At 37.8% G+C, this 12,621-nt stretch overlaps 1 protein-coding gene across 2 annotated transcripts; it reads right to left on the reverse strand.

Annotated features, from left to right (window-relative positions):
• Positions 1–4,835: 4,835 nt before the first annotated feature.
• LOC131435539 (GTPase-GDP dissociation stimulator vimar) lies at positions 4,836–12,621 on the reverse strand. Of its 2 annotated transcripts, none has more exons than XM_058603546.1 (5): positions 12,277–12,621; positions 9,855–10,763; positions 6,933–7,106; positions 6,656–6,868; positions 4,836–6,591 (listed from the first exon to the last, which is right to left on the reverse strand). In XM_058603546.1, exons 1-5 carry the CDS (start codon positions 12,281–12,283, stop codon positions 6,056–6,058), a joined length of 1,839 nt encoding a protein of 612 aa, XP_058459529.1. In that variant the 5' UTR covers positions 12,284–12,621; the 3' UTR covers positions 4,836–6,055. The 2 variants fall into 2 exon arrangements, with proteins under 2 accessions (XP_058459529.1, XP_058459530.1); XM_058603547.1 differs by lacking the exon at positions 12,277–12,621 and adding an exon at positions 11,976–12,069.

Here is a 12,621-nt window from a genome sequence, read left to right on the forward strand (position 1 = left end):
CTAACAGACAGGACACTCAAATTAGATTCTTTAACCATATAAACGGTCATTTCGAATATTCCTTTATTTGGGACAGTACTCACATGTGTCATGATGGCGCCACGTTACCCTATCAAAAACATCCTGTCTGTCATCTAGACTGTGTTTATTTTTTTCATTTACCAACAGAGTTGCCATTCATACAGAATTACCTGTAATGTATTGATTTGTATACGGCCATGCGAATTTCATGCAGGATACAGATTAATTACATATTGCCAAAACTATATACAGAATTGTGCCTACTGCTCATCCTACAACGCAATACAAAATCGAACCCGTTTTGTTACAATATTTACCTGCTTCTGGTCTGCCGTCACTTGATTTCGGGTGAAAATTACCAACACAATCAAAAATAGTCTAGATGAAAAACGTTGAGTAAAATAAACGTTTACCTTCCAACATCGCTAAAAAAGTTAAATATATTATCAACGTAATCCAAAAATTTATTGTGACGATTTATTTTCAAATATTTCGATGAAATCAGGCAACCCTGCAAGCAGCTGATCGGTGTTGACAAACGAGGGGAAACCAACTAGTAAAAAAACTTTTACGTAACACAAGGGGTGTACCGATAGTAAATAGTTCGCGCAGTTCAATATAGGTGGAACTAGTGCTTAACGAAAAATTATTTTTATAAGAATTTACTCATACTGTCTTGTCTGTTAGTCTGTGCTCAAACTTTCGAAAAATTTTCCGAGGCCCGGAGGGCCGAATGTCATATACCAATCGATTCAGCTCAACGAACTGAGCAAATGTCTCTGTGTGTGTGTGTGTGTGTGTGTGTGTGTGTGTGTGTATGTGTGTGTGTGTCTGTACGTGTGTTGTCAACTAAGAGGTCGAGATCTCAGAGATGGCTGGACCGATTTTGATCAATCTAGTCGCAAATGAAAGGTCTCCCCGTCACCCAAAACGCTATTGAATGGTTTCGAGATCGGATGTTTACTTTTTGAGTTATACGAAGTTTTATGTCAAAATTTTCAGTTTTTTGACAGTATCTGTCACATTTGACCTTGAAAACAGAATATGTTTCCAGACTTAGATTTCGCTCGGTAATACCTATCCAACAAGCCATAGATTGTTAAAATCCGTCCATTTTTAACGCAGATATCTATATTTTTGTGTAAGCCTTATTCCAGTAGAAGGAATTTTGAGCGCTGTATGAAAAAGCAATGCTTGGGAGCAACATGAAACACGATTTTTTATACTGTTACATATAATTGTTTCTAAGTACCAAAAAGACTGTGTACAGCATCCTTTTTATGACAATTTGCCTCGGACCAATTTTAGCACGGTTCATTTTTGGCAACATAATCTTTCGAATATGGCATATGTTAACCAGATGATACCAGCATTATCGAGTTGGAAGTAATTCCATAATTATATTGATTTAAACTATTTACAGCAATAAATGCTGGAAGAACATGACTTCCATATACCATACGACTCAGTTCGTCGAGATCAGCAAATGCGTGTGTGACAAATAATTTCACTCAATTTTCTCGGAGATGGTTAAACCGTTTTCTACAAACTCAGATTCATATGAAAAGTCGTATACTCCCAAACAAGGTTCCTGAATTACGTTTGGATCCGACTTCTGATTGCGGAACCACAGGATGATATGTGGAACGAAATTAAAATAATGCAATTAATTTTTCTCGTAGATGGCTGAACCGATCTAAGATTCAAATGAAATCTAAGAATCACCTATGATTCAAATGAGAGGTCTTAAAATCCTATAAAACCTCTTACTTTTTAGTCAGATCCGACTTCTGGTTTAGAAAATGCAGGGTGATTAGTATAAAAATGTCCATTTCACATAAATTAATCAGGTTTATCGGGTTTGCAGATTTGGATAGTCGATTACCAAATAAATTTATTTCAGTTTGAGCGGTATTCGTTTTTGGATTCGGAATGTACCCCCAAATTTTAATTCGCACTACAATTTCTCAAAGATGTCTACACACTGCTCAGGTGAATTTAACTGATTTCGGCTACACCGATTTTAGAATTCCGGTTCCAGTATCGAATCGATTCTCAAAGCTCAATCATTTTCTCAAAAAAGACCAAATCGAACTTCAAAAACAAATATTACAGGACTTAAGGTCCCATACAAAATTGGTGAATTTTATCCGATTCTGGAATTACAGATGATGAGTTTATAAATTTCATGTAAATTGTTTGGCGTAATAATTTATGGCCATTCGAATCATTTTGGGCTATGCTAATTCCTGAATACCGGCTCTGGAAGTACCATAAATAATGACGAAAAACTCTAAAGTGGAACTTACTTCGACATCTCATGGAATGTTCAATCGATTGTCGCACGCTAAGATTGAAATTCGATATGTTTTGCAGTTTCGGCATTACAGGCACAGACTAACAGACATGACAGTATGAGTAAATTGATATAAAAATAATTTTTCGTGATGCACTAGTTCCACCTATATTCTACTGCGCGAACTATTTACTATCTGTGCACCCCTTGTGATATGTACAAGTGTTTTTACTAGTTGGTTTCCCCTCGTTTGTCAACACCGATCAGCTGCTTGCAGGGATGCCTGATTTCATCAAAATATTTGAAAATGAATCGTCACAATAAATTATTGGATTACGTTGATAATATATTTAACTTTTTCGCGATGTTGGAAGGTAACAATTTATTTGGCTCAACGTTGTTCATCTAGACTATTTTTTATTGTGTTAGAAGTTTTTACCCAAAATTAAGTGGCGGCAGATCAGAAGCAAGTAAGTATTGGTTCGATTTTATATTGCGTTGGAGGATGAGAAGTAGGCACAATTATGCATATAGTTTTGGCAATATGTATTAAATCTGTATCCTGCATGAAATTCTCATGGACGTATACAAATCAATACATTACAGGTAATTCTGTATGAATGGCAACTCTGTTGGTAAATGAAAAAAATAAACACAGTCTAGATGACAGACAGGATGTTTTTGATAGGGTAACGTGGCGCCATCATGACATATGTGAGTACTGTCCCAAATAAAGGAATATTCGAAATGACCGTTAAAATGATTGAAGAATCTAATTTGAGTGTCCTGTCTGTTAGTCTGTGTTACAGGGTAATGAGTGATTAAAATCTCAATTTGCCGTTTAAAACGACGATAATTAAAATAATGTCATGAGAACTAAAACACCTAAGAATATCCATGCAAAAACACATGCGTATTGATAAAAAAAGGTATCATCTCACTGCTAGGTGGATTAATCACGTTTTTGGTATCTCTACGCTCTTTTGCTCTAATTTTTTATGAACGTGTAAGGGCAGTAATAATAAATTCTCTATACAAATTTAAAACGTCATTACGTTAGTAATCATTAAAAATGATATTAATAATTCTCGTATAAGGTCCGCTTTACATTGTGTATCATTATAACAAAATAGTGACTAGATACCAATGCGAGAAGCCCGACTACGGGGACGGGTATAGCGCGGAGTTCGATTTCAAACCCCGAACAAAGGGTCAGAGTTTTTCTAGCCCGACGAGGCCAATGGTCTTAATCGTCTTAATCAGACCGAGGATCGGAGAATGCTACGGCAAGGTAATGGACTCTCTTATATCTTATTCAATATTGTTTTGGAAGGTGTGATTCGAATCGACACGAGTGGCAAGATCTTCCGAAAGTCCGTACACCTTTCTGGCTTTGCTGACGATATTGATATTGTGACACGTAACCTTGAGAAGATGACGGAAACCTACATCGGACTGAAAGCTGAAGCTAGGCGTATCGGACTGGCCATAAATGCGTCAAAAACAAATTACATAAGAGGAAGAGACTCTAGAGAAGAAACACTACGCCTCCCACCACGAACATTGATAGACAGTGACGATATCGAGGTGGTTGACGAGTTCGTGTATTTGGGCTTACTGGTATTTTGGCAGGAAATCGTGCGTACTTTGGACTCAGAAAACCCTTCGATCGAGAAAAGTACGCCACCGCACGAAATTTACCAAATCAAAACGCTCATTAGACCAGTTGGTCTCTATGGCCACGAGACCTGGAGTATGTTGGCAGAGGACCAGATGTTTGCTCTTAGTGTTTTCGAAAGAAAGATACTGAGGACCATCTACGGCTGAGTGCAGATGGAAGACGGATCGTGGAGACGGCGTATGAATCACGAACTGCAAAAGCTGATAGGAGAATCACTCATCGGAAGGACAGCAGAAATCAGACGTCTACGATGGGCTGGGCATGTCATTGGGATGTCGGATGACAGCCCAGTGAAAATGGTTCTTGAATCTAATCCGACTGGGACAAGAAGAGGAGCGCAAGGATCAAGTGGAAGGTGATCTACGAAGCATCCGTAATGTGATGTGATTGATGATGCTATTGAAAATTTTGTATATCTTTCCGTTGGTATGGAGAAAAAATATATTGTTGTTTTAAGAACAACAAGAGATATTCATGACCAAGCTCTACCCATTCTAGTACAGGGTAAATTTTGAAGATTCATAAAAATTCGTAATAAAAATCCGATGTCAGTAGCACAATGGTTATTAGAGAATTCTAATCGCTCGTATCAATGATCGCAAACTACATAACTTTTTATTGAGGAATGACTAAAGCAGTAAAGTTTGAAATCATGAGTTTTTGAACCGCTGGTGACGTACTCTCTACGTACTCCGTGATTAAAACGAGTTTCTAAGAATTAAGCTGTTATATTTAAACGTATCAAATTCCTAATTGCAGCCGCGGTACATTATGGTCGTATTCTACATGCATAGGATCTACAATAGTTTCTTTCAAATACAGTTCAAATAAAAGGTCTTTTTTCATCAATTGGAGCCTTTTATTTCGCAAAATTGTTCTATACTTATACTTTAATGCGCTTGTTACAATGCATGTTGCATGCGAAAGATTATTGTTGCAAACTATTTTATACGAAGATGAAATAAGTTTTGTATTCCACGATTTTTTTTTTCAATGTGCTTGTATATGTCCTACTGTTCGATGTGTCGTTTGCATGCTATTCTGCTCTACACACATATTTTGCGTGAAATGTATGTTCGTAATCTGAATGTTCCAAACGGAAATGCGCTTAACTATTCGATAATATCGTCTATTGTTTCAAATCAATACATTAAACCTTTAAGTTGTGCTTTCTATTTGCTCGTCGAAATGCGAACCCATCTATGGGTTGCGGTTTGTAAGTTATATTTGAATATGCTTGTAAATAACAATCTTGTGTCTTTGTTGGCGTATGTGAATGACATGAATTTGATTATTAAACTTCATTTCATAACATTTTGTCGTCGACAAATATGAAAAAAACATTGCTTATTATTTGGTTTTAGATGCTCTCAACATGTTATATTAGACATTTTGTGTGTTTTTTTAGTAGAATATTGAAACAGGACTTTCACTTGTGAGGAGGAACGGATTTAAGCGAATCTACTCGTGGACTACAACAGCATTCATTTGACGGTATAGAAATAGTAATGATAGAAAATCGTTAGTCTTATATGTTCTGTGCAGATTTCTTGTTTAAAAATAGTATTTGAAGAAATCGAAAATATTACTACACATTTCTACAATTGTTTCGCTCTGTTCGCAATATTTTAGCACATATTTCATAAATGCAGTGATTGTTTTTTAGTTATCAGTTGTTAATGTTTTATAAAAGTTATTTCTGAATTCAAGTACGAACACATTTTTTTAACTTATTTAAAGTTTAGAAGAATTCTCCGAATCATCTACTGACTAAAATGGTAATTGCATGTATGTTTTTTTTAATTTGAAATTAACACCACACAAAATCGTTACAAAATATCTGTAACACAATTTTGGATTTATATCACCTAGTTATATTGCCAAGAGCAGGAGTCCGCTTGGACGTCATTGGACCTTCTGTGCGCTGTCTTCGAAAATGAGCATTGTACAAACAATGCTTTAGAGACTCATCCAACAGATGAACTTTTTTTTATTGTTTTGACAAAATAACAAAAGTTGTAAGTAACTAGAAAAAGTTTTAGATCAGCTTTAATACTTTAAAGCGTACAGTACTCAACTTGACTGGGTATAGAGCTTAGCAACTCATCTATGTTATGTTTTTTCAAATGTTCTACACAGTCGGGAGAGGTTTTCAGTAATCGTGCAAATGTTTGCAGGTTATCAACTATTTCCTTTGTCATCGTTTCTCCATTAAGAGTGATTTGTTCGGCCAGTTTCGCACCAACATCGGACTTAATTAGCAACTTATCCAACATCAGATTATTGGCAGTTTTGTTGTGCAATACCGTTGACAGAATGCTGAGCGCAATCAACGCTTCATTTTGCATTACTAAATGAGTTGAGGTCAGCATATTCACCATACTGTCGACGGAGCCTTCGACTTCAACGAACTTCCTTAGTCCCGTGTCGTCCGCCGTCGATAAATCCTTGTTGGCATGGTACGCATGCTTAATGAGCCACGCCATCAGACGTAGCGATTCACCGAGCACACCGGTAAACTCCGATGTTTTGCTCCAGTGAACAAGTTGCTTTATAAGGCTCTGGTTTTGCAGCAACTGTTGCGCTAATTTTTCTAGAATTGAGAAATTACTTTTTAGTTCACTGGTCAAAATAATGATCGCCTTTTCGAAACTTACCCTGTCCATCCACTGTCATTCGAAGTGTACCGAGGAGTTTAAACACAACTGGAGGCTGGTGAATTTCCAACATGGGCAGAATAATATCCACCAACCCAGCTTCAATGACTGCTGCCTTATTTGGCTTCGGGATAACAAGATTCTTCAGTGTACTCAATAGAGCATGCTGCAGAGTCATTTGGTTGTCGACTCCATTGTTTTTTGCCAATATAGCTGAAAGTAGACAAAGGCATTGAAATAAATGAGTGAACACCACACAAACGTACACCTTCCTTACCAAGCATTTTGTGCATGATTTTGTTCTCTACCATATAAATGCAGTGCCTGTCCGTACGAGCAAAGTTACCCAATGCCAGAACACCGGTCGTCAGCAGTTCAACATCGTATGAATCAAGCCAGTCTTCCATGTATTTAAGCAACGGAGTGTTGTATAAATAATGCATTGATTTGTCTGAAATGGAAGGAATATAACTTGAACCCTCTATTCAGTTCTTTTTTTCTTTATTTTCCAACGTTTAGTCACCAAGTTTAATCCAAGAAATACTACGACGTGCAGAACAAAAAACGACTTTAGCATAGGATGAACAACTACCATAGCAATGCTTAACTCTAATGTGTAGGAGAGGAACTGATTAGATCACAACACTTCATGTTTTTAGAGCAGATTCTGGTATCTAACATACTCCAGATAAATAAATCCATAGGGTTCAGGCCAACTCACCAGTCACTCAGAGAGCTTAACGGTTTGTGATCCGGCTCCGAACTTTGTTAGAAACCCTAATCCCAGATACAAAAATGACAACGTTCTGTAGATCCCTATATGTATTTTGGTTGATCTTCGCTCCTTCAGCGACAAAAAACATCACTGTAACTGGTTTCTGTCGCCTAAGGACCTTCAGGACGCCAATCAAAATATCTCGCTCTTCTTATTCGTTTCTGATAAAAGGTCTTGAATCTTCTAGATCTTGTGAAGTCTAAAAAAACATCACTCATATCAAATTACGTATGAAAATCATCTTCTCTGATGAGGCACATTTTCATCTCGGCAGGTATGTTAATAAGCAAAATTGCCGCATCTGGGGCACGGAAAACCCGCACGTTATCATGGAGAAGCCGATGCATCCTCAGAGAGTGACGGTTTGGTGCGGATTTTGGTCTGGCGGCATCATTGGGCCATTCTTCTTCGAAAATGAGGCAGGAGCCGCCTCCACGGTCAATGGCGAGCGCTACCGCGCCATGATTAGCGATTGGTTCTTTCCGTTACCTGAACAGGAAGACTTGGACACCATTTGGTTCCAACAAAACGGCGCTCCGTGCCACACAGCCAACGATACGATCGATCTTCTGCGCACAGTCTTCGAAGATCGAATTATCAGTCGAAATTCGGATGTCGTTTGACCGCCTCGGAGCTGTGATTTGACGCCGTTAGACTATTATCTTTGGGGGGCTGCCAAAGATGAGTGTTATGTGGACAAACCAGAGACAATTCAAGCCTTGAAAAGGACGACTTTTGTGCAGCCATAGCTGAAATAAAGCTGCATACAATCAAAAATGAACTAAAAAACTGGACCGACCGTAGGGTGTAATGCAAGGCCAGCCATTTGAATGAAATTATATTCCACAATTAACCGGAAGGATTGTACTTTAACATGAAAAAATAAATTTTGAAATCGGATGAACCGTTTGTGTTTTATTGCATGTTTAAAAAAAAGTTACATGACGGACCCTGTATTGTAATTGGTTTCTTCCGTCCCGAACGTAAGAGGTTTTGTTTTATCGACTGACTTGGATGAGATGTCAAAGCGAACTGGTATTGTTAGTTGATGGCCAAACAAACCGTCCTTAGCTATACCGGATCCTATTTCCGTTTCAAACGGAACTAACCTCGGTTTCTCAAAGATAACCGATTCGATTTCCATCAAATTCGGATTCCGGTATTATCATCCGGTGGCTATACCGGATCCCAGTCTCTGGTTCCGGAAATTGTGGTCAGAAACTCCAAAGCGAAATTCACTTCGGTTTCTCAAAGATAACCCTTTTGTTCTAGTCTTGTTTAGGGATGTCGTAATATCGATCGATTAATCGATTAATAACCCAGATAATCAAGTAATATTTATTCGAATAGCTTAAAACTAATATTCGATTATTGAGCTAATCGAATAATCTAAAAAATCCCATAGTAATAATCGAATGAATAATCGAGTAATCGATTAATAACCCAGATAATCGAATAAATTTCAATCGATTAGTTTCAAAATTATACTCGATTATTGAATAATCGAGTAATTCGATATTTCCGACATCCCTAGTCTTGTTGAGACGTATAGTCGTCTTGAAAAAAAAGCCTTGGTATTACATTCCTGTAGCGGAATTTGACCTTCTGTTTCAACAGACTTCGCAGCCGATTCAGAGTGTACAGAACCATTGCATGGCTGGTGCTACGATTCTACTGACACTACGAATCCTTCCAGGTGGGGGCTCGAACATACGACAACTGGTTTGTAAACCAGCGCCCTATGCATTGAACCGCCAACCCGGGAAAGTCGTCTTGAGCTAGTTTTAAATTTGATCAGTATCTAACGGAGAAAACAGATTGGAAAATGATATGCGAATGCAACTATATAAAAAAAATCGAGAAAATATTACCACAAATACGGGACTCGAACCCGTAACTAGCTCCTAGTCGGGGAAATTGTTTCGCCATGGTAAATCTGAGGAAATAAGTTACTTTAACGTTGTTCATTCCAATGAATGTTACCAGATTCGTAAACAGTTTTCAGATTTAAAGTTCATACAATTATCCTCGTTGTATTTGCGAACAGAGTGGATGGGACTGAAAATTCCTTCATTCAAGAATGAAAAACATATCTAGTGTTTTCTTTGTTCAACCTATATAAACTTTATGCAATGAAAAAATGGTTCCAAAGAACATATTGCAAAGATATCAACTGAGGCACATCGCAAACAACAATTACAACACAAATATCCTAATTGTTCAGCATAAACATTCGTAAAATTAATATAACTCAACACAGTTTCTCATGAAACTAACAGAGCTTCACAATAATAATAACCCCAAATAAGATAAAATAAAACAGTTTTTCAATAATACCATACATCTTTATCACGAACAATTAAATTTGGCAGTACTACCAACACCTACTGTCACTGTCAGCCTCAAATAAATCGTCATAATTACCTCCGGTTAGAATAAGTACAATCAGATCGCAAGCCAGCTTCATAAGCACCCTTGCCTCATCGGTGTTTGCAAAGGTCTTATACTTCTCCAGCAGTTTGTAGATCGTTTCGCATAAGCCCTCCTCTGCCAGCAGTAATTTGACATCATCGTTTTGAGCCTCGTAGTGCAGGAGTGCCAAACACGATTCGGCCAGGTCGGGATTGGTGCATTTAGCCAAGATCTGGGCAATGACTTTGTTCAGCGATGGTTCGAAATATAGATCACTGATTTGTTCGGTTAAAATGCTCAACGGTGGCAGCGTGTTCAGCAGAAGATCTTCATATTTGTCAACATCAACAACACAGCGAACGAGAATTTTCTCGATTTTTCCAATAATTTGCAACTCCACTGCACGTTCGGCAATGTCATCGCTACCGAGAAGATAGTTGGAAATCAAACCGCACCGCACACGAACGAACTGATCCTTGTCCTCGTCGTCGGTATCCAAATCCAAGTCCAAAAGTGAAAAGATACACTCATCACCTTTCGTCGCTTTGATGATATTACGCGCTTCGTCATTTGCATAACAGATGTTTCCGAGCGCCCGGCAGACTTGAGTGTTCAACTCAAGCGTTCTACTATCGGCCTCGTTGGATAGAAACGAAATCAGTTTCCGAATGATGTCTTCTTTGGTAAACTTATCTCGCTGGGATTCAGTCTTGGCTACCTCCGCAATACACCGCGCCACCTGAACACGCACCGCAAGGTCATCCAGCGACAGCAAGTCCAGCAGATCTGCTTTGATGTCATATTTATCACAGAGAGTACTTTCCGCTTCAGATATTTGTTTCAGCAAAGGCAGTGCCTGCTCCGAGTTCTTTTCCAGGGTTGCATTTTTCAAACCAGCGATTATCCCATCCATCGTAAAAGCTGCAACGAAAATGCCAAGTTAGTTATTAGGTAAGGACCGTGTATAGAATGAATCCAATTTATAGCCTTTGGCAGATCCAATTCGATGGCACACTAAACGTTCAGAGCAGTGTTCTGTACGGTTGGACAGAAGCCAAAAGCTTTAAATAAATTCTTGTTGTGTCGTTGATAGGTCGAATCGTAAAGGTATTAGATTGTATAAATTGTACGCTCCTTGGAATTTATTGGGAGAGAAGAGCAGTATTATATTTATAACGGAAGAAGCTACAAAACATCATTCATCAATTTCAAGCATACATGTTCGTAAATTTCAAAATAAGTAACTTGAATGAACTGATTAATCTATTAAACTTTGCCAAAACATATCATATGATAAGCCTGTCACAAAATGTAACTGAAAATAATAATCAATACTTAAATCCTATGGATTTGAAAGGAAGCATGTCAAAACGATGTTCTCAACGAATTGCTGTTATTTGGTACACAATGGTGTTTTAGTAGTCTTATAAAAATTTTGAGACGGGATTTTTTTCTGTATGGTGTCTATTTAATAGAGATAGTCGGGTTTAGCAACTTTTTAAACCCGAACTCGACCCGTACCCGATTGAAAGTAAACAACCCGCACCCGATCCGAACCCGACTAAATTTTTGAACCCAAATCCGTTAAAAAACCCGAACCTAACACGACAAATATATTTTTTTTCAGCCGACGGATATACCCAAAACCCGACCATCTCTACTATTTAGACGACTCATGATCCATTTTAAAAATGCGGGAATTTTAAAAACAAAACTGCAGTTCTATTAATTCACCAAAAAACAACGACAACTGTAAAACAAATTGCCAAATTCTATGCAATTATTTTAGCCATGGATTACTTTCACTGTTTTAATTTTATTGATCATAAACATTAACCAAAAACCCCTCTTGTAAAAATTTAAATCATTTCAAATATCTCTGTATCAAAATCCACACATAAACAACAGCATTGAATTGTGTAGAAATTTATTCCGTTTTTTTAAACTTAATTAAGTGCATTCGATCAACTTAAGAAAACCAGAAGCATGTACTGATTTCTCCAATTAAAATCACGTTTTGTTAATTTTAGAACTCCCAGTCGTAGTTTATTTTAAACAGATCATCAAATCAACTCTAAAGGTAAACACACGGTTCACATCTTGACGAACCGACCAACTTCACTATCCACCCACACAAATAGTCCTAGACGGAGTCCGATGTAAAGCTAGTGCATCCACATCCACTTTTTTCACCCATCACTGCTTTCTGTATCGATCCATCTATGCACTAGATATCACTACACTTCCTCCTAAAATCTGTACGAACTTTCTATACTGACTCTACATAAATAATGCTTTGCCGGTATTCCAAGAAGCTACTTAATTTGAAAGGTTGTTTTTTTCTGCATGAATGAGTGGTGGTGTTTGCAGCACAGAACAATAGAGTGACATCATTTCGGGATAATAGGACATAAGCATGAAACAGGCACCTTACCTTCCATTATTATGATGGCTCTTCTATTTCACCCTCACACAATGTTTCATTCATAAAATGATTTCCACCTCGACCGGGTAACACTCACTGAGAAAACTATTTCACCGGAATGTTAGACACTAATAGTTTTAGTTTACCATAGACAATAATTCGGTTGTAGGTCGAGTGATGGGATACGGAAAAAATAATCTCCGAAAATCACTGCTAAAATCGTGCCTCACTCAGTTGCGATAGTTAGACTGTTCTCCGACTGGATTGACTTTGCCTCATTCGCATTCTTACCTCACTCACCCACAAGCAAACTAGAAATACTAATGCATACGATCGATGCCGCGCTGCCATTAT

Source organism: Malaya genurostris, chromosome 3 (genome assembly GCF_030247185.1).
Source record: "Malaya genurostris strain Urasoe2022 chromosome 3, Malgen_1.1, whole genome shotgun sequence".
Classification (NCBI taxonomy): Eukaryota; Metazoa; Arthropoda; class Insecta; order Diptera; family Culicidae; genus Malaya; species Malaya genurostris.